The following is a 20,631-nucleotide window of genomic DNA, read 5'->3' on the forward strand; positions in this document are numbered from 1 at the left end:
GCCACATTATTCATCATGCAAGATTAATGCCAGTCTGACAGGTTTTGCAAAGATGTGGGGTTTTTTTTTTTCCTAAGTGCATATACCATATCTGTATGAGACGTACCATGGTTGTTGAATATTGATTATTCACATCTCCTTTCTTATTTCTGATGCTAAAGAGAGAATATTAGGGTGTGATTGTCAGGGTTAGCATCTCTCTGACCTACACATGTACTATTAATAATTTATGAGTTGATTTGAAATAGATCTCTGTGAAATGAGCTGGCAATAAGCAGGGCTGTCTAAGATGACAAAGATTCAGAAGAGGCCAACTCATGTACATTAGCTTCCTGGTTTCAATCTGAAAACAAAATGAAAGAAAACCTCACTGTGCCTTACACAGTTAGGGATATATTTGAATACACAAAGCAGTATCACTGCTTGATATTAAAATTTATGTCTGGATGATGCAATTGATATATTAGTCAAACTTTCTAAAGTATTAGACTTATTCTACAGTATTAGACTTAACTATATAGATATATCTACATGAAGCATAAATGAGCAATACAAAGTATGGCAATCTGTTGGTCAAGCCGATGAACATCTGCTTAAAAATACAGAGCCAGCTCACAGACTCCTAATTCCATTTCAGAGTTGTCTCCCTGAATCCAAAAATAACAAAGGTCAAGACCTGCAAATGCAGCTGCTGGATTGGCTTGAGGATGCCAGCATCTAATGGGAGCTCTTCAAAGACTAACATTATGGGGTTTCCTACATTAAAAGCCTTCTCTCTTTGCACTTTATCACTTAATTTAGAAAGCAGCCCTGCTTATGTCCACAGACTCACTGAGGTTGCCCAGATTGCATTTAAGGGGTGTTCTCAGGAGCAGATCTGGAAAAGGCAGCCTGTCCCCTGACTGCTGATAGCAGGCACACCCTGACAAGGTGCCTCTGGCAGAGCTGCACCCTGCCAGAGCTGCTCATGGAGAGGAAGGTGTTCCCTGGCAAGGGGCTGTGGGACCACAGAGAGTCCCACTGGAGCAGAGCAGAGCAGAGCCAGCCACACTCAGGACCTCCCAGCACAAGCTTAGGTGCAATGGCAGCAAGTGAGACACAGCTAAGAAAGCACAAGAGGGCTGCCCCCTGCTTTTCAGAGGGCACTCCTAGAAATTTCCTAGTATTTCACTGATTTCTGCCAGCTCCCCAAAAGAAACACTTCTAGTAAACCTCAGGCCTCATTGACTAATATTTGGCTTTTCTATGTCTATGTCCTTCTTTTCTTAACTGCTGGGCTGTATATGTTTGTTACTCACTAATGAGGGGTATTTCTGGTTTCCTTGTCACATGAACTCTTGAGATCCTGAACATTTAACCTGCATGGAAATATGACATACAAGGTTGCTTCTTTTTAAAAATGTGATGCAAAATCAAATGGTAAAAGGAAAAATCTAGCTGACCTGAACAGGAAAGAGACTGTTATTTAAACAGCAAACAGCCAACAGCTAGGCATAGGGAAACTAGTTAATACCTTGTTACAATTTTAAAATAAGATGTTCAACCAAGAAAATTACATTGAACTACACAAGCTAGGGCAGCACAGAGAAGTGTGTCAGAGTCACAGGGGTGTTACAGTGACACAGAGACAATGAAATTGGATGACACCAGCTCTTCTTGGTGGGAGGGTTTTCTCTGTCTGTCTCCTGGGAGTTTTGCTGCACATTCTTTGCAGGAAACCTTTCCACCCAAAGTGGCAGCAAGCCTTTTGGAAATCTTATTAATATTCTTCCTCAGTGCTGTGAAGTATGCTGCAGACAGGAGATGACAGTTGCCTTACAGTGAGCAAGGGAAGAGCGGGGGACTAACACTAGCGCTGACATACTCCAGTAAAATTGCATTGCTGGTATCTCAGAACAAGAAACGAATCAGGAGGGAGAATTGCCTCCTAATCCCAAGCCCAGCCAGCGGCCAAAGCAGTTATTTATTATTTCTGGTATGGCACACCAAACACATTCTTCCCAGACAAATCAGAGGGCAAGGTCCTTGCCCTGAAGAACATACAATTTATGGAACTGACCCTGCGAGATGCTGTGGGCCCTCCTGGGAAGAATGGAGCAATTTCATCTCGGGATGATTTTGGCACATCCTGGGAGGTCTCACCTCTCTTGCTAGCACAAATGGTTCTTCTGACCCCAGGGGATGACTTCTGTAAGTGAGGATGGTTTGGTTTTTAATCTGTGACTGGCGAGAAGTAAAACCTTTTATCTGTCTGTGGAGTTTCTGCATGTGCACAGTATCAATACCTGCATAACTGAGAAGGAAGCTTGAACTTCTCAGTTCTATCAGGGGAGCTGCAAACCATCATGCATTCAAGTGACAGAGTTCAGCATACATTTCTCAGCAGGCTCCAAAGCATCATTTTCTGGGAGGAGATTTGGGCAGGGCCAAATAAGACCACATAAAAGAACAGGGAATGAGCAAGAGAGGTGACTCTCCTGCTGCTGAGATCCCTGACACTATCCACAGCCCCTGCTGGGTCAGGAGAGATTTAGCCAGGGGCCCCTTCATGTCCCCCCTGCTATAGTAGACAGAGAAACTGAGAAGTGCCTTTACAAAGGCAAACCTTTAAGGTCTCCTTCTTGAGTTGCTCCCCCAGGGGAATTTGGGTCCTCTCTTCTAAGAAATAAGGGAGTACTAGGTTGATGGTTTTGAATTAATGCAAGCACATCACCACCACTGTCATGATCTGTGTCCCCAAATCATGTTTCACCAAATTTAACATTCAGATCTCTTGTGTTGCACCCAGAAAAATACCAAGTACTCAGTTCTCAGACCAGCAAAATTCCTTTTGGACTCCTAAGCCCTGAAGTAGCCCAGAATACTCTTCTTACAGAATGCAATGCATCAGGGAACATTCACCTCATCAATCCAAAGCATCAATGAGTTGGCCATCTTCAGAAGGAAATATAAGCCTCATTTTTTTACAATGGCTCCAACATCATCCAGGAACAAGGAGGGACAAACTAAAACAAGGAATTTCCTAATGGCTCTCTACTGTGGGAAAGAGGAAAGATAACATTGTACTTCTGGCTTTTGGAAAGGACAAAAACTCTCTTATTTACAGGCAATGGCATGCCCTGATAAATGTGTTGTAGGAAGCCACTGTGATTAGTAAGGAACAAAGTAGGAGGGAAAAGCCAGTCAAGCTCCAGGAACAGCACAATGCCCTGTCCTTGGCACGGTCTTCATCTCCTGCTCAGAAGTCATCATCACTTTCTACAAACAATACAGAATTAAGGATAAGCTTGCAGAGTCTTCTGGTGAAGTGTCTCTGTCACTACCCCAAGAAAAAAAATCTGTCCAGAAAGCAAAATATGAACCTTGAAAGATTCTGCCTGGATTTAATTAAATGGGTTGTTGTAATGTAGAGAATTGTATTTAACTATAGTGCTTACATTTTATGTCAATTTTTGAGAATTGTTTTTACTTATGAAAGGCCAGGTCATACATCCCATCAGCAAAATAAAGAGAGGAGAGGAGGTCTGCTGAAATCAGCTGAACAGGGAACACAACTTTGGAAAAGGAAGTTTGCAGTTCTCACTTACACCAATGGTCTTTACTCATGCTAGCAGTCCCAAGTTGTTTTAACGAGTGTCATGGATGGATGAATAAAGACTGAATGATCTGGCCAAAATCAGTCTTTGCTATACTTTTTAGTCAACATCAGCTCTGCTTTCTTCAGTCCAGTTCTATTGATAACACCATCTAGTAGTATCAACAAGACTGCAGCACTTCTGCAATTGTCCCTCTGAGAAAATCCTATCAGTCCTACTTATTTAACCAAGCTAAACAAGGTACCCTAATTACCTCTCTCATCTCACTTCCTGTATTTTTTTTTTTTAATTAGTGAAAAGAGTGATTAACTCCTTTTTTCCAAAATAGACATAAATCTCTGTTATGAATGCTGAAACCCAAAAGATAATTAGCCCAAAATTTACAAATGCAATAGATTCCAGAGGGAGTTTGGTTTCCAAGTGCCGGAGTACACAGTGTTGGGAGGAAAAAGCAAATCCTTTTTCAGTGTTTCAAGTCAAACACCAAAAACTAGGATCCCTCTGCTACCTCTTTGGAGTGCTTTGTGCTGATAGCTGGGGTGAGATTTTCACAAGGAGCGTGGCACTTTGTCCCTCCCAGCAGATAATGCAGTGGAGCTCAGCAGAAGGAGGAACACCATTCCTCCCTCATCTGAGAGATACCATGTACATCATTGTGGTCACCTCACTGCTCCTCAGTTTCCTCAGCTGTAAAAAAGTAGATCCTGTTTATTGGAAGGTTGAATTAATTCTTCATCACAAAAGACTTTGAGACTCTGGACAGGAAAGCTTTCTCATAAACACAGACAAATTATTAACTTCCTTTATCCAGCCCATGATGTGTGGACTCTGGTGCCAAGGTGGACGTTGATTTCCCAGCAAAACTCAAACCATCCAGGAGCCAAACTTGCTTTCAGACTTCTTTTTGTATGTAACCAAATTGGCAGCACTGTTATGGACAGACACTCATATCCCACCTCTTCTCCCAATGCCTTAGATCATTAGAAGCAGCAAGTCTTGAGCCTTTTAGAAAGCAGGAAATCATAATAAGATGGAAGATTCATATAAACAGCACATAGAGGGCACTTCTCGCCAAAAATTAAGAAGCTGTCTTACATAAAGAAGTTACTCTTCCAACAAAGTTATTTCTTGGGGCTACAAGAATGTCCTAAGGTAGACACTCTGTCCTAGAACCAGGTCTCCCAAGGCTATTGCACATCAGGGGAGTGATGGACTTCTTCAGGGAATCAGAGTAACTAAATTTGTTTAGGAACCAAACTTCCTAGGTCAGTATTAGCTTCTAAGAAAAGCTCTCCCCATACTTTCAGTACCTCAGTCTCATAATTCAACACACAAAGCCCTCAAATGACCATCAAAAGTAAAAAGTGTCATGCAGACACAAATGGGAACACAGGAACCATGAACATTGTGGGTGAACTGTCCCACACTGAGGATTCCAATTAAAGCCCAATTTCATGGGATGAGTGCTGGGTCCAGACTAAGTTCTACATTATGACCTGACAGCCATTGCCTTCAAGAAAAGCAAGAACTGGGTCAAAGCACCAGGTCCTGGGACTCTGAATCTGCTCTTGGATAGGGACTGCCACCAAATGCTGAAAGCAGAATGCAGGGGCAAGACAGGAATAGGGTGGTGGCTCTCTCCTAGGAGATCTGCCCAGCTCTCAGACCTACACTGGCTGTTCTTATCCACACACAGGGATAAAAACACAAGCCCAAAATTTACCAAAAAACCAACCAACTCCACAAAATAATCACTTGTCCAGAAATGCATAGGTCAAAGAATGAGCTGCTAAAATACCTCATCCAGGCATAAGTGAGGAGTGTTATGATTTACTCAGGGCTGCATTTTCAGGTTTTTAACACCCCCATTTGACCCAGGCTTTTAAGAGGCTTGGGCACCTATGTCTGCTGACTGCCTTTTCCTTGCAGAAACATTTTAAGAATGTATTGCTTATATAGGAAGTAAAACAGAATCAAGATTTCTGACACTTGGCACAGAGGAATGACTTCAGAAAAATCACAAGTACTCTTTTTCTGAAGCACAAGGAGATACTGTTCTTTTGAAACCATTTTAATTAACTGTGAAATAACAGGAAATAAGAACTTAGGAGAGGTCTTAGAAACTGGAATATATGGCATTTTGAAAGCATGAACATGAAAAAGGAAAGGATAGATTTTGTAGTCCACTTTATCATCACATTATTGATCCTGTAGGACAAAGGAAATGGCTTTAAACTGAAAGAGTGTGGGTTAAGATTAGATATTAGAAGATACTCTTTACTGTGAGGTTGGTGAAACACTGGAACAGGTTGCCCAAAGAAGTTGTTGACTACCCATCTGTGGGAATTTTCAAGGCCAGGTTGGATGGGGCTTTGAGCAATGTGGACTAGTGGGAGGTGTCCCTACCTATGGCAGGGGGTTTGGAACTTCAGTGTCCCTTCCAACCCAACCCAACCCATTCTATGAGCCTATTAAGACCCATGACTTAGCATAAGTACACCAAAAATAGGAAATCAATTCAGAAGTTCATCCTTATATTGTCTTTCAGAAACAAAACAACAACAACAAAAATCATTGAATTTGAAAACTACTGGGGTTTTTTTTGTTTCAAAGCAAACATTTTTCTGTTTTCAGGAAAAAAAAATTACTACAGCACATTCAAAAAGACCACCAATTGGTTCCAATAAGGATGTAATTTTTTATCTCAGTGTCATTCAGAAAACAGAATTTTCTAACCCCCCCCATAGAAGCAGCACAAAGTTTTTTTACCATTGACTTCAACTGGAACAGTGTTTGATACGTCTTAACCACTTTTACTGTGAAATTTGCATTTAGTATTTCCACAAAAACTAAACCAGTCCTCTGGTATTGTTCTAAGTAACAAAATATCTGAAGCAAATATTTTTTTTTTTACAGAAGGCTTAACTGTGGGGCTCTTTTCTTTATCATTTTTTCCATGCTTTCTGATTAACCATCAAAGAATAAAAATACTGTAAGGATCTGACAAAATATTCCTCTCGTCTGATGACTGTTTTCTTATCTACAAGCCAAAAAAAAAAAAAAAAAAGGAGCAGACACTGGAAGTAATTTTGCAAGCACTCAAAATCAGGGGTATCACTGGAAAGTTCTACCACTTATGAATATTTTAAATATAACCATGGGAAGAAATCAGAGAATGTGCATTTAAACTTCAAAATGTTTTTTATTGCTGTTTGAAATAATTCTAAACTCAGACATATGTCTGGCACATTTACCATGGAAATTAGATGTGCCTGATCAACATTTTAACAAGAGGAACATTTGGATAGAACTTATAGCTGCAGCAGAACCTGGGTGGTTTACTGCTCCTAATCATTAGAAAAGCAAAGATAAACTGAGTGAGACAATGGTTGAGTTGAGTTGGGTGTCATAAACGATTAATTATTCCCTACCTTTGGGAAAATAAGAGATAGCTGACATTGTGTGAAGATTTTTTTAATGTATCAGGAGACAGTAAGACAAAATGCATTATTTGAAGGAGAACAATCCAATTGCAATCTATTGGTCTGATTTATTTTATTTTTATATATATTTTTATTTACTTATTTTACATCAAGAAGATCAAAGCTATGACCCAGATTATTGCCCCAAATTTAGGACTGAATACATTTTAGTGCCAGGTTTCATTAATTATCTCTACACAATGATGGACATCAAGGCAAATGTGTATATGGTCAAAGATGTCCAGAGGATAAGAGCCATGTATGCGTTATTAGCTGTGTTTTATTTTTAATCTGCATTTGACTTTACAGTCTTTGCAAACAATTGTGGTTTTACTGTCCATATCCCTGTTTTACGACTTTTGTCCTCAGAGCAGCAAATGGTGGACCTAAGAAATTGTGAAGGGGAAATGTTCAAATGCCAAATGGCATAAAGCAAGGAAAAAATGAGAAAAGGATAAACATTCCTCCATTTCTGCATGGCATTTATCACAAGAGTAGGTAAATGCTTAGCATGTAGAACTATGATGAGGTCTCATGAAAACCTTTTAATGTCATTGCTAACAACTGTATTCACTACCAGGGCAGTCATTAACAGGTTGCCAGGACAGAAAATATAAGCTCCTAGACTGTTTCCATACAGACTGCACTCAGTGTTATTACTACCACATCAATGCCAAGAAATGATAATGGGATGAGGGCACTCCCCAGCCAGGCACCATGAAAAACCAAACTGAGAGGTTGTCACAAAGCAGCAGACAAAGGGACTTTTCTTACTCTTTCCTGTTTTTGTACTGGGGAAGTTGAGGCATATCATGTGCAGTCACGCTTGCCATGGCTGCATGGAGGCCTGTCCTTGTCCTTGGATCTCACTCTTACCCACCTGGGCATCCTTTTCCCCATGAGGGAGGAAAGCTCACAGTCCAAGCTGAAAGACAGGTATCTCTCAGTCCTGCCTTCCCCAGGATCATGACCCAAATCCTTCTTTTCCTAAGTCCCTCCCGCTCTTGGCAGCCCAGACCTTGTTCCCAGAACCTCTGACACTGTGGCCCCAAGTGCTCAGTGGCTCCTGGGAAGGTCCATCTGAAGGTTGGCCCGAGAGGCAAGGCCCATGGTGATGGCACAGACCTGTCCTCCAGGCAATTTCCATCACCCCAGGGCTGCCTTTGTGGCATTTGCATTGTCATGGAGCTGGGAAAACCCCACTCTGGTGCCTGTGCTGTCCAGATACATCACTCTTCTCCCTCCCTTCCTCTGCTCCATACATGAATACAGTTCTCCATTTTTTTTTTCTCTCTGTATTTTTTTTTTCCTCTTTCCTATTACCCCTTTAATGCAGAGCAGGGCTGCTGATTACAAAAGCAGCAGTTTGACTTGAGCAATAGGTCTTCTTCACTAATCCTCACTGTCATGGAAATTCCAGCTGCTACAAGAATAAGAGGCTCAATCCATATTTGCCAGCTCTAATATGAAATCTGTCAGGGCCCAAATTAATGAGTTCCAAATTCCTTACATCACGATAACAGGTTAAGACTGGTCAATTAATTACATAAATCCTTCCCGATTCATTGTGCATTTTCAGGCGAGATTGTGTCTTACATAACTGGGTGACACAAGGCCTTTTGGCTCTTGCTGTTCCGCAGAGAGGCCTCCATTTAACGGCAGCCTGCCTGCCACCGAGGCCGCCAAACGTCATGCCTGGGCCCTGACTGCTTTTGTATAAAAATATAAATTAATCCATTGAGAAACAGTAACAGGCACGCTCAGAATACGGCGGAGCCGTGCGGGTCGGTGCGTGAGGGGCGGGGGGGGCTTGCCCGTGGGGGGCAGGTGCGCCCATCCCCAGCGCGGTGGCGCCTCCCTGTTTCTGCCCGGCTGCGGAGCTGCGCGGCGGCGGGAAGGGCTCAGGGATGGGGGGAGCCTGTGGGGAGCAGGAAACCCCAGAAATATCCCAGAAATACCCCACAAACGCTCGGCCGCTCCCGGGCTCAGCCGCGCCCGCGGAGCGCGCTCCCGGCGCGGGGCCGCGCCCGCTCCGCCCCGGCCCCGCCCGGCGGCGCCTCCCGCTGGCGCACAGCGCCCCCTGGCGGGCGGCGGCGGCGCGGAGCGGAGCGGGCACGGCCCCTCCCTCGGCGGGGCGGCAGGGGGGAGGGGAGGAGGGGAGGAGGGAGGGGAGCCAGGAGGGAAGGAGGGAGGGGAGGGAGAGGGAGGAGGGAGGGAGCGCTGCGGCAGCGCGGGCGGCCGCCCCCGCCCCGGCTCCCCCTCCGCCGTTGCCATGGGCTGCGGTTGCCACGAGTTACCGGATGAAGGCTGGGCGGCCCCGCTCCCCGAGTAGCGGGCGCGGGGCGGAGCGGGGCGGAGAGCGCGGCGGCCCCAGGTAAGGCTCTCGCCCGCTCCGCTCCGCGGCCCCGGGGCAAGGCAAGGCAGGGCAGGGCAGGGCGCGAGGAGGGGCCGGGCCGGGGCGCAGCGGGGAGCGCGATCTGGGATCCTTTTCCCTTTTTTCCCCCGTTGTTTGTTTTGTTCTTTTTTTTTCCCTCTCCCCCGTTTTTAAGTCCTGGCGGCCGCTCGTAGCGGCGGCGCTGCCGGACCGCTCCGGCCGGCGCTCACGCACCCGCAGCCGCGGAGCATCCACGGGCGCCCCGCAAGCCAACAGCGAGCCCGAAGGCCACAGTTCCATTTCTCTTTTACAAGGCCACTTGAATTAATTTCTAAGGAGGTTTTGTTCCAGAAGGCGAAGAAGCGACTTAACCCGTTATGGCGCATTTTTAACAGCGAAGCGGAGAATAATCGTGTTATTAATTTCCTAAAGCGTTTAGGCCTTTCGTGAAAAGAATCAGCCTGAGACTGGAAATTATTTTTTACACTTTTGCCACCTTATAAAAGCTAGGAAAGAAAAGTAAAGCCCCCGGTCCTTAGCCCTGCGCCCAGTCCTGCAATTATAGGGAAACGACACAGGACCATACCAGGTTTATTCTTCTTATCCATACCGTGTATAACAGAGCAAGTCACAAATATTTTTTGTTTTTATAATTCACAGTAATTATATAAAATTTAAATATTAATCTGGAAAACAAATTCAGTATGTCACCTGTCAAAAAAAGATGTGGACACTGAAGTTTGCACTGTTCTACAGCATGAGATTTAGAGTATAAATTTCCCTCGGTGCTTATAGAAATACATTGTGATGTAAACAACTCTTTTCACTCCAAATACACAATTTTTATGGAGTTTCTCTGCTATTCTTTTTGTAGGAAATGTAAAGAAGTGAAAACCCAAACACAACAGCGTGTATACAGTGTATATATATATATATATATAAAAACATATATATATGTACTATATATGTATATAGCATACATATATTTATGTATATATACACATATTAAAAAAATAACAGAAGAGTAAATTACACATGGTAAGTCATAAAGTGATTAGGATATTGATATTGAAATAAAGGAAACCTCACTGTCAGGTTTAAACATGAGCTAGAAAGTAGTAACTTGTTTTATTTAATTACTTAAAAGCTTTTAAGAAATCATAAAAATGAGGATGTAAAGCTATAAGCAAAAGATGAAGAAAAGATTTTGAATGCAGAATTACTGCAATTAGATATAATGCAATCTGATTACTACTTCTAATTTATAAATTAGGTATTATCCTGTTTTTTAAGAAATAGCTAGCAGGAAATGTCAGCATTATTCAAAACTAAAAAATGATTATCAAAATACCAGTGACCAACTGATCAAACTGTATGTCATAGTACTGAAAAGTTACTAAATAATTGAAGTAATACAAGACATTTAAATTATTTTTGGTTTGACATTTACATTTGCAAAAGTTACATGTAATGTTCCAATGAAACAAAATGCCTTAAAGCCTTTATATGTGATTCTAGACAGTTGATACACGAAGGAGACATACTAGAGAGCATGAGGTACTTTCCCTCCCCCATTACCAAGAAAAAATCCGGTAACACTACCTACACAAACAACATTCAAAAAATAAATATTTGAACAAACTTCTGTCAAAGCTGGAAAGAAAGTTATAGTAGTCTCAGATTTTTTTAACAGAATGATGAAGAAAATAAGAGAATAACAATAAAGCTATTAGAAAACAAATATTTATTTCAGAAACATCTTCATTTGGAAAACACTCGCTGGCATACTGATAAGCTCCTAGAATTAAAATCAGCCACAAACGCTCTCCAAACCTTGTGTTTCTGTAGATTTTGTCAGGTACTGAGGATGTGTTAGTAAGCCAGAACTGAAAAGTGCTTCAAGAGTTTAGCTCAATCTTCCAAAAAAAAAAATAAAAACCTACACTGTCTTAAATAAAAATGGTAATATCCTTCCCAGCATTATTCCAGTTTTTAATCCTTCCCACCTTTTAAATAAATTTACTAAACTTTTTTTTTTAATGTGTCCATCTTAAAAAAATATAGGAAAAAAAAATCAAGTAATCAAAATCTCTGACTGGCAGTAACAGCTATTTTTAAGCTACTTTTAGTGATAACTTGTTGCTTTAATTAAACATTATCACTTTTACATTAAAAATAGCTTTGCTGCTAGGTCACATACAAGCTGAAACGGTGAATAGATACATTTGTGCAATTCAGTAAGACCTAACAAAAAAGAAACCCAGATTATTTATCTTACAAAGTGCTACCATCAACAAAATACAGTGGCTTAAAGTAGTTACCTAAGAGATGTTATTCTCAAGCTATTAAAACCTGTTTCTAAAATTACACAGATTCCCAGCTGGATGCTTTAAAAAAGCATGCCCACACATGTTTATGCTACCCCTTACTAGCTGTGTATTTAATAATCTGTTGTTTCTGTAATTCACATATTTAAAATGCTCCTTTGAAAGTTACCACAGTTTTCTTTAAAAAGGAAGAAAAAAAAAGAAAAAAAAAAGGGATAAAAAAAGAAAAAAAAGAAAGGCATGTATTTATATCCATTTCTAGGCCGGTAACTACCGCACTGAAGTTAATGGGAGCTTTGCTAGGGTGATCAGACCCCCTAGCTCTTTTTAATAGCAGTTAAATGTCAAATATAAATACAACACCACAGTGAAACATATTCCTTTGACAGGATCTGGGACAAGACACTACGCAGCTGCTGTGAACAATAAAGAGCAAAACTGACATTTAATCAAAATAAGTGTTGGTGGTTAAGAAGTTATGTTCAAGCCTGCCTTTTGTTTGTGAAAAAGTCATTATTCCAGCGTGGTAACTACAGCCACAATGAAATCGGTGGCTCCTGTTATTCAGAGAGAGTGGAGAGAGCCACATCCATGCAGGATGTTAACAGCTACATGATTATCATCCTCTCAGAGGGAGATACTCCCCATTTCAGCTGTTGAACACCTCTACCAGCACCTTCAAACATAAATGCTTATAGTTAAACATGTTGGGTGAAATCCCGGCCCTAGCGAGGTCGATGCAAAATTCAGCTATTGGTTTTGATGGACTTCATCTGTGATTTTCACCGGGAATGAGTATCCATAATACCCTGGGAGCTGAGAATCTCCAGCAATGAGAATCTCCAGCCTAGAAATGATGTAATTTTTATTTATATTTCTAAACTTCTAAGCAACCATGCTCAAGAATTTTTGCCTTCAGTACTTACGCAGGATAAAACCAGTCTTTCCATAAACATTACAGAAGGACCAGAGTAAGATGTATTTATATCTCAAATTGTCAGCAGAATATAGTTTGTACGAAACTTGTTTTGCTGATGTTGCTGAGCTACTTTAAAAAGTGAGTACCTTGGTGGGGTGTGTAATTTCATCACCAATGTCAAATGACTTCTAAAGATGAAACTTCTCTGATGCAAATGACTAAAAGATGCTTTGAATATGTTTGATATGATATAGCAACTTATAAGATGAAGAATTAAGTTATCTTTATTTTTCAAATCCAAGACATGCACTCACTGAGGGAATTATTTTAACTGCCACATATGTCAGAAGAGCATGACTCACCCAATACTGAGATTTTAATAGTCACAAAAACATAAATAGGTAGCAATGTAGACCTACACCAAGATACATTAAAAAAACCAAAAAATCACCAGAAAGATAGTCTCAGCATCTGTTTTGAGTGTTCTGTAAGGACGTATGTTTGCAGTAATGATGGGTCTTTGAGGTACACGTTACCAGACAGCCCTGTTTGTGTGGTACACATAACCAGTAAACAAAGCAGCAACTGCTCTGTACTGTCCTTAAGGTAGCAATACAGGAATGATTTTTCATGATTCTTCAGAAGCTGGGCTTGCTTTACATCCACATGAAATGCTGTCATCACTAGGTCCGAGCCCGGAGGATGAACTGCAGAAAAGGGGAGAGGGGGGGAGAGAAAAAAAAAATAGAAGGAGGAAATTGGTTTTCACAACACACTCAAAGCCTGAGTAACAGAGGAGAACTTTAATTATCTCCAGTCACAAAGAGAGACAGGAAATTTGGACTTTTAATTAGCCATTTGGAGTGCAGTTGGATATTTTTTTAGCAAGATAATTTAAACGCGAATAATTCAAGTCTGACTAAATGAAATTCACATAATCAGAATGCAGATAATTGAATTTCTACTGCATTCATTAATTCAGTGTGGAGGTGTGTGTGAAGACTTCTATGATGAGCTGTCACAGCTCAATAAAATCTCAGTCAATTAATTTTTTCATTATCTTAGTATTACATCAACAAAAAAGTGAAGCATGTGCGTGTGTATGTATGGATATATAATCTCAGAAAGTAAGGATATACAGAAATCACCTCTCTGAATCAGAGTCTGCATCGTTTTTTTCTTTTTTCCTCTCTTCATCTTCTATAGGAAAACGTCTGTTCAGAGAGGCAAAACTGTGAATCGCATCAGCAACAGAGTATTTGGTCTGTCCAGACACACAGGCCTCCATATCTTCTGGGCTTAGCTGAGTCTGTAAGAAGAGGTGAAGCCTACTATCTGAGAGCAATAATGCATCTTGTAGGACCCTGGAAAAGCAAAAAAAAAGGCAAATGGTTATATATAACCTGCACACACACACAGACACACACAGATACATTCTAAAGTGTTTTCCCAGAACAAATTCTAAATGATGTCCTGCTTTTAAAGTTTTCATATGAATCCTAAATCAGTAACAGAAGGCAACGAACATATTAAAATGATTAGGTGCGTGTTACTTTCTTATTGCATTATTTGGAATTTTAGGTGAGTAAAAACATCAAGCTAATAGTTAGGCACATCTGCTATTAGAATAACTTCAAGGACATTTCTTCCATTTAACCATCTGCTATTACCACATGGATCAATTAATGATTTTTAGGCAGTTGGAGACATATACTCTTACAAAAATTTGGTCTCTCTCTTTTTCAATCGACAAACTTTTATAAAAATTACAAGTCACCGATTTGTTTGGTGGCATAGAGAAACAGTGTGTAGGCAGAACAGACTTCATACATGTGCAACATCAGGACCTTGGAATACCTGTCAACAACTAAGCCAACCCGAGCCAAAATTATTTACACTGTCAGAAATATTTAAGCTAGAACAAAAATGCTAACACTGAACACTGGTTTTAATTTATTTGCAGATAGTTTTCAGGGACTCTTAAATTTTCAAAAATCAGTTTTAAAGTTTGGTTCATACGTATTTTAAATTAAGTCCCCAAATAAATTTATCACAGAGTATTTACTTAAAACATATGACAGTAAACAAAATACAACACATTTCAGTAACACAGAAAGTTGTAGAGAGACTTTTTCAAGGCCTGAGAATTGTGGATCATCACTGTTTTTAAAGAAAAGATATGCAACTTTTCTTCAACATTTCTTTAAATGGGAATTCTTTAAAAGGGAGTTTTTTACTATACAAATCCTAGAATGATTAACAAGAAACTTCTTCAATTTGTGTGTGTCATTTTACTCATGTAATAAAGACATCAGAGGCTATTACTATGCCAAAGAGTGCTCCAGAGAAAATTATTAAAATATCTTTAAACAACTCCAAGCTACTCAGAGTCAATATTTACCTATTTACACCCATTTAGGCTACAGTTTTTACCAAAAAAAGTCATTGCTGTGCAGCAGGAAACAAGAGATGACATTAATGTAAGAACTACTAAGAGCAGAAAGAAATATTGCATTTTAAAGGTACTCTGACTAAAATGAAAAGTGTAACTGATTAGTTCCTTCTCTTGAATAAGATTAATGGTGTGTTTGGACCGTAACGTTTTAAACACAAATACATTCTGAAAACTGTTCTCTAAAGTGGCCAACGTTACAATAACATTTAATAAACACACGAAAGGATTTCTGGCTTCATTCAAGCCCATAAAAATCTGTCAAATTAAAGTAAGTAGTAGGAGATGCCTACACGAAACCACGAGATATTTGTGTGCATGCACATTTCACTTGCCTAGGTGAACACGCAGTCTCAACCGAACAACTCCAACTCTGACACCTTCCAATGAGGAAATGTCTCCAACGACCCTAATGATCTACTGGGTGTGGGTGAAATGGAGTCTCAGAAAGACCAGATTTTGCTCAAGTTTAAAATAAGCACACTTTCATACACAGAGAAAGCCTTTTAAATCCAATCCGAATTCTTGCAATTTTAACAGCAAATAGACATCTGTAAAACCAAAGTGCGTAATGCATTAGTAGACAGAAAAACTTCTTTGTAGTCTAAAATCCAGCAAAAGCTGTGTAAAAATGATTCAAAACAGAATTTACAGGTCCACACACCTTGACAGCAACAGCTTCATGATTACAGTTTGAAAAGCCATTATTCAGCAGCCACTAGAAGAGGATTTCAGCCTTGAATCTTGATAAACCCACATTCCAAACAAAGACAAACATTGCAACAAAAAGCAGAGGTATCATTCCAGACAATAAATCCACTTTTATAGTTTATGGAATTGGGAGAGTAAATATTCTCCTTCTACTTCTCTTAAAAAAAAAAAAGAAAAAAAAAAGAAAAATAATGTGCTGAAGTTTCCTGTAGAGTAACTACAGTTACTGTTTTTCCCAGGCACAGTGAGGGGATGCACATTTCTGCAATTCTAACATTTGCGTGTCTAATGCCAAGTAACACAGCAAAAAGCCAAGTCATTAAATTCTGTGAATGGCATTTAGTTTCACAGTTTTTCCTCTTGCTGTACCTTCAAAAGTTTCCTGCCAACCAGTGAAAACACGAGTAACTAACTGTTCATGAGATTACACTACACTTACAGCTCTGTTGCTGTTTGAAATGTATTTTATTTTCTTTATAAAATAACGGGTAATCTTTAAAATTGATTTTAGATGGTTTGAGGCATTACACCAGAGAAGTAATGAGCACTAATGTCAATGATATTGGACACAAATTCATTTTAGCTTTATTTCATGTCCAGTACAATTCTGCTAAGCCTTGAACTGCTAAAGCACTGTTATTAACTCGGCAGTAACCTAACACATGGAACAGCAAACAAAAGTGATAAGAGTACAGACTGATCAGGACCTCAAGGCTACTGTCCTTTTTCTGCAGCTATAATTCAATTTCCAATTTTACTTTACATTGGACTCATTATTTCACAGTAATTTTCTGCTTCATAGTGCCATCTGGAGGTGAAGGGAGTGAAGAGAAACCAAGGCGCAACAACTAAAAGATGTTCATGGAGCTAATCACACCCACACTCATATATATGTATATATATATATATATATATATATGTGTGTTCACATTGAGACCAAACACTCAATGCATTTTGCAAGTCATTTAAAACCACCCTGAAAGCAAATATACAGACACCTTTTAACTGCTTGTACCCTTGAAGAATTTCTGTTCTCTCTTAATTAAAAAATAGCTGCTTCTTTTCCCGCCCCCTCTGAACCAACAGGTTAGACTGCTTTTTAATTGCATGCTTCAAGCAATCAAAATGAGCAATAAATTCTGCACTACCCATAAGTGTTACACTTTCCTGTTCAAAATACTCTTTCTTCAAGGGAATACCCCAACATTTGTCACCAGATGGTACTAGTAGTATTACGTGTTGGTATAGCAGTTGCTCTCTAGGGCTTTTGCTGTCCTGGGGGCTCACTGTGTGAAGGGCTGTTCATTTAAAAAGTAGACTTGGCTTCAAGGACTTAAAAAATGAAAATTACAAACCACCACCTAACAAATGAAAAAGGCAAGAGGAGGGGAGGAGTGTCACAGCATTAACACTCTGATGTCTTTGCGGAGGCTGGACGCCTGCGCGGTCTCAACACAACTGGTAGCGCTCCCAGTGCTTCTTCAACACTTTCCCTGCAGCCAGTGCCAGGCAGGGCTGTGCTTACAGTGATGTAAATCAGCACTCGCTGCCTTTGCGCTACTGCAAGAGTCATGGTATTAATTCACGGCTCATGGTATTAATTCCTATAAACTGACTGAGCATATTTAGGAGAACAACAGACCTTCTATGCACGCCTGCAAGAAGAACGAAAGGCTAAACCCTGCACGTCTTGATCCCATCAGTGGTCATTACTTGTCAGAGATTTCAGTCCTCTTGGCCAGATTGCTCACATGCATAATGACTACTTACATGATTAAGGGGGCTGCAGGATAAGGCTACACATAAGAATTAGAGATAATAAAATAATTTTTTTATTCACAACCATCTTTGTTTGTAATCTTGCAGTAAATGCTCATGATCTCTAGACCTTTAAAGAAGCAGGACTGAAAAACATCACTTCACAAGCAGAAGAAATAATGTCATTTTCGAGGAAATGCTGGATACTATAGGAGGAATATTTATCTTTTCCTGTGTTATGGCAAAAATATTTACAAAAGAAAAAACATGTGTTTTTTCTTATTTGGACAAGGTCCAAAATCTGGTTTTCTTCAACATGATTTTATTAGGTATATTATACACTGTTCTGCTGGAGAAAAACAACATATGGCTGAACAGTACAACTTAATCCTAACTAAAGATTTCCTGTATCTACTGTAACCTAATACAATGACAGATGCGCACTTGAATGTGTGTGGAAGGTTAACACTCCGATTTTGTTTTCGACAAATTTACTCTGCCCATTTACATCAGATGACGGAGAGCAAGGGAAAAGCCCAAGGAGCTGAGAGGCGGGGGATAACAGCCTGTGCTGTGGTGCCCTCTATTGAGCATCCAGCCCCTCAGCCCCAGCCCACACCAAACAAAGCCCCAGTTTCCTCTAAAAAAAAGCTGACTGTCTTTCCTCCTTCACTTTTATAAGGGAGGAAATGTTACCGGTATCAAGCAACTGTGAAGCAACTGTTGGGTATGTGATAATGCATGCGGTTAGGAGAAGATTTAGCCACATGTGCCTGCTACACATTATTCCCTCACCAAATAGGAAATACCAGCAAGGCTCCATTGGAGAGAGGCATCTTGCCCAAGGTGGTTCCACCTGCCCCACAACTGCCAATGCTCCTGGCCTGAGCCCGTGGCAGGGGCAAGCTGGCATCCATCCCTTTTGGAGCCAGTCTCCCGCTTTCCGCATCCCTGAGACAGCACCCAGTGGAGATACCTCCAGAAGCGACCTCTGGCCCTGCACCAGCTGCAGCTTGTGGGACTGCAGTGGAAAAGCCAAAGAGGTGGGAGGAAAAGGACAAAACACCAGACACCTTCAGAAAATGGCTCTTCCTTAGGCAGATGAATTTTGGACGGCTTGCTCACTGCTACATCAAGCCCAATGCATGGCCCTCTGCAACAGCAACACAGATGCCCTCTGCTCCCTGTGGATCCAAGCGTTTCCTTTCTCAAAACCCTCAGTGTCTTCCATCCCATCATAAACTGCATGTCTGAAAAGTGATTGAAAAGTAGTCCTTCTCCCTAAATCATGTAATTTTTTGGGATCCAAGTATATTCAATTTTTTAAAAAGTCATCAATTGAACTCAACTTCATTTAAAATGGCTTTAATTAGTTTTCTCATGAGCAAACCCAATACATCTTCTGTGTGGGTAATCTAAATCCCAAAGTTAGACATGCAGAGGATCTTACAGAAACTAAAATTACAAGATAGTGTTTTAATTTTGACGTCTAGTTTAAAAATGAACTTTTCCTGTGAATTTACAGGCATCCTCAAATGATGAGGATACTTAGCAGGAAAAACACATAATTTTCCTTATTCTTACAAAGTAATTCATAATTGAAAAGGGGCTAGCTGACTTCCGTTAATGCAAATGGCCTCTTGAAATATTAAATTATGCCCAGACAAGAAGTGAGCTTTACAGCTCTTCATCACTCAGAGATAATAACCTGTAAGACAAGTAGATCTTACCCTGCATTTGTGCAGTAAAACCAAATCAAAATGGGACACCTGTTCCCAGATTTCACCAAAGTCTAGTGCTTAACTTCCCAGCTGTTGGCCTAATTCTTACGCTACTGTGCTCAGCACGGAGGGGCTCCACAAAGGCTCTAAGTACACACTGTGCCCTGTGCTAACTCACCCTGGAGTGGGAAGTGAGGACAGACAACAGAACTCTGTAGCCATCCACATATAGGCAGTATAGAAGTGTTCCCAGGGCCAGGAGATGAGCACTAGAGAGCCTCCAGCTGCTCAATCCTGCTCCGCAGGCATGTGGCTCCCGCACAAGCAGGCACTATAGCAATCTGGCCATAAAGACACAAGGCACAAACCAAGACTTCTGAAGATCTAAACACCCTTTTCAGAGGTGTCTTGGATCCTGACAACACCTGGGATCCCAGCATCATAGGCAGGCATTTAAAAATGTTACCTGTGAACCTCTCTCCAGACAGGTCTACATAGGCTCGAATCTCATTTCTTCCCACTGCCTCAAAGAAACACCAGTAGGATTGCGAGCTTGTGCACAGTGACTGCTGTCATTGCTGGGATGAATGGAGCTCTCAGCTTAGCAGTTTTGGGTTAGGGTCCCCCCTTTCTAAAGTATCAGAAAGGTACTGCTCCACCTGGCATTGCCACCCCACAGAACGTGCAACATCCAGACCCAGAGCTTCATTAAAGTCAAGCATATGTATTATATACAATATGTATGTAACATATGTATATTGTACATATATGCATATTGTACATATAAAACATACATATATACAGAATATATGTGTGCATTTTACATACCTATTATACCTATATGTTATACACAGGTCTATATATATTTTATACTAACTGTTGTTAGGGAGTTCCACAAATTCAATTTCAGAAAAAGAATCATAACCTTTGGTTCAGAGTCATAAAATGGGGGGATGGGGGGGGAAAGCATCATGGCAGCGTTGCTGAGCCAATAGGAAGATGCCTTCTGTGTGGAGCAGCAGCAGCAGCAGCAGCACAGCGGGGCCAGCCAGCAGAGGGCAATGGTACAGTGAAGTGCCAGGCCACTGCATCTCAACACAACCTCTGAAAATTCCTTCCAACTGCTCCCCAGGGCTGAGAGAAAGCTGACACTTTCCTTGCATTCAAGTTCAAACATTTAAATCGTTACCTTTCCATTGAGTTGCTTCTTTTCCCACTCCTGTACTAACAGCAGCATGGTGAAATGCTCCACGTGCTGTCATTTTCTGCTGACAGTACTCATTTACAGCTA

General features: G+C 40.8%; 1 protein-coding gene and 1 long non-coding RNA gene across 20 annotated transcripts in view; one reads left to right on the forward strand and one right to left on the reverse strand.

The window, feature by feature from the left end:
• Window positions 1–11,179: 11,179 nt before the first annotated feature.
• The window catches only part of SNX10 (sorting nexin 10), a 35,461-nt gene continuing 26,009 nt past the window's right edge, over window positions 11,180–20,631 (reverse strand). For all 19 annotated transcript variants that reach the window (XM_086853305.1, XM_086853251.1, XM_086853218.1 and 16 more), the window contains 2 exons: window positions 13,847–14,062; window positions 11,180–13,405 (listed from right to left, as the gene is read on the reverse strand). In XM_086853305.1, the coding sequence (XP_086709431.1) occupies window positions 13,327–13,405; window positions 13,847–14,062 (295 nt within the window). In that variant the 3' untranslated portion in view covers window positions 11,180–13,326. The remainder of the gene's footprint in view (window positions 13,406–13,846; window positions 14,063–20,631) is intronic.
• Window positions 12,169–15,077, forward strand: LOC147655859 (uncharacterized). The gene is made up of 2 exons (XR_015277114.1): window positions 12,169–12,836; window positions 13,905–15,077. It is a non-coding gene; the product is annotated as an uncharacterized LOC147655859 (long non-coding RNA).

The sequence above is a fragment of the Cyanistes caeruleus genome, chromosome 1 (assembly GCF_971803275.1).
Source record: "Cyanistes caeruleus chromosome 1, bCyaCae1.hap1.1, whole genome shotgun sequence".
Lineage (NCBI taxonomy): Eukaryota > Metazoa > Chordata > Aves > Passeriformes > Paridae > Cyanistes > Cyanistes caeruleus.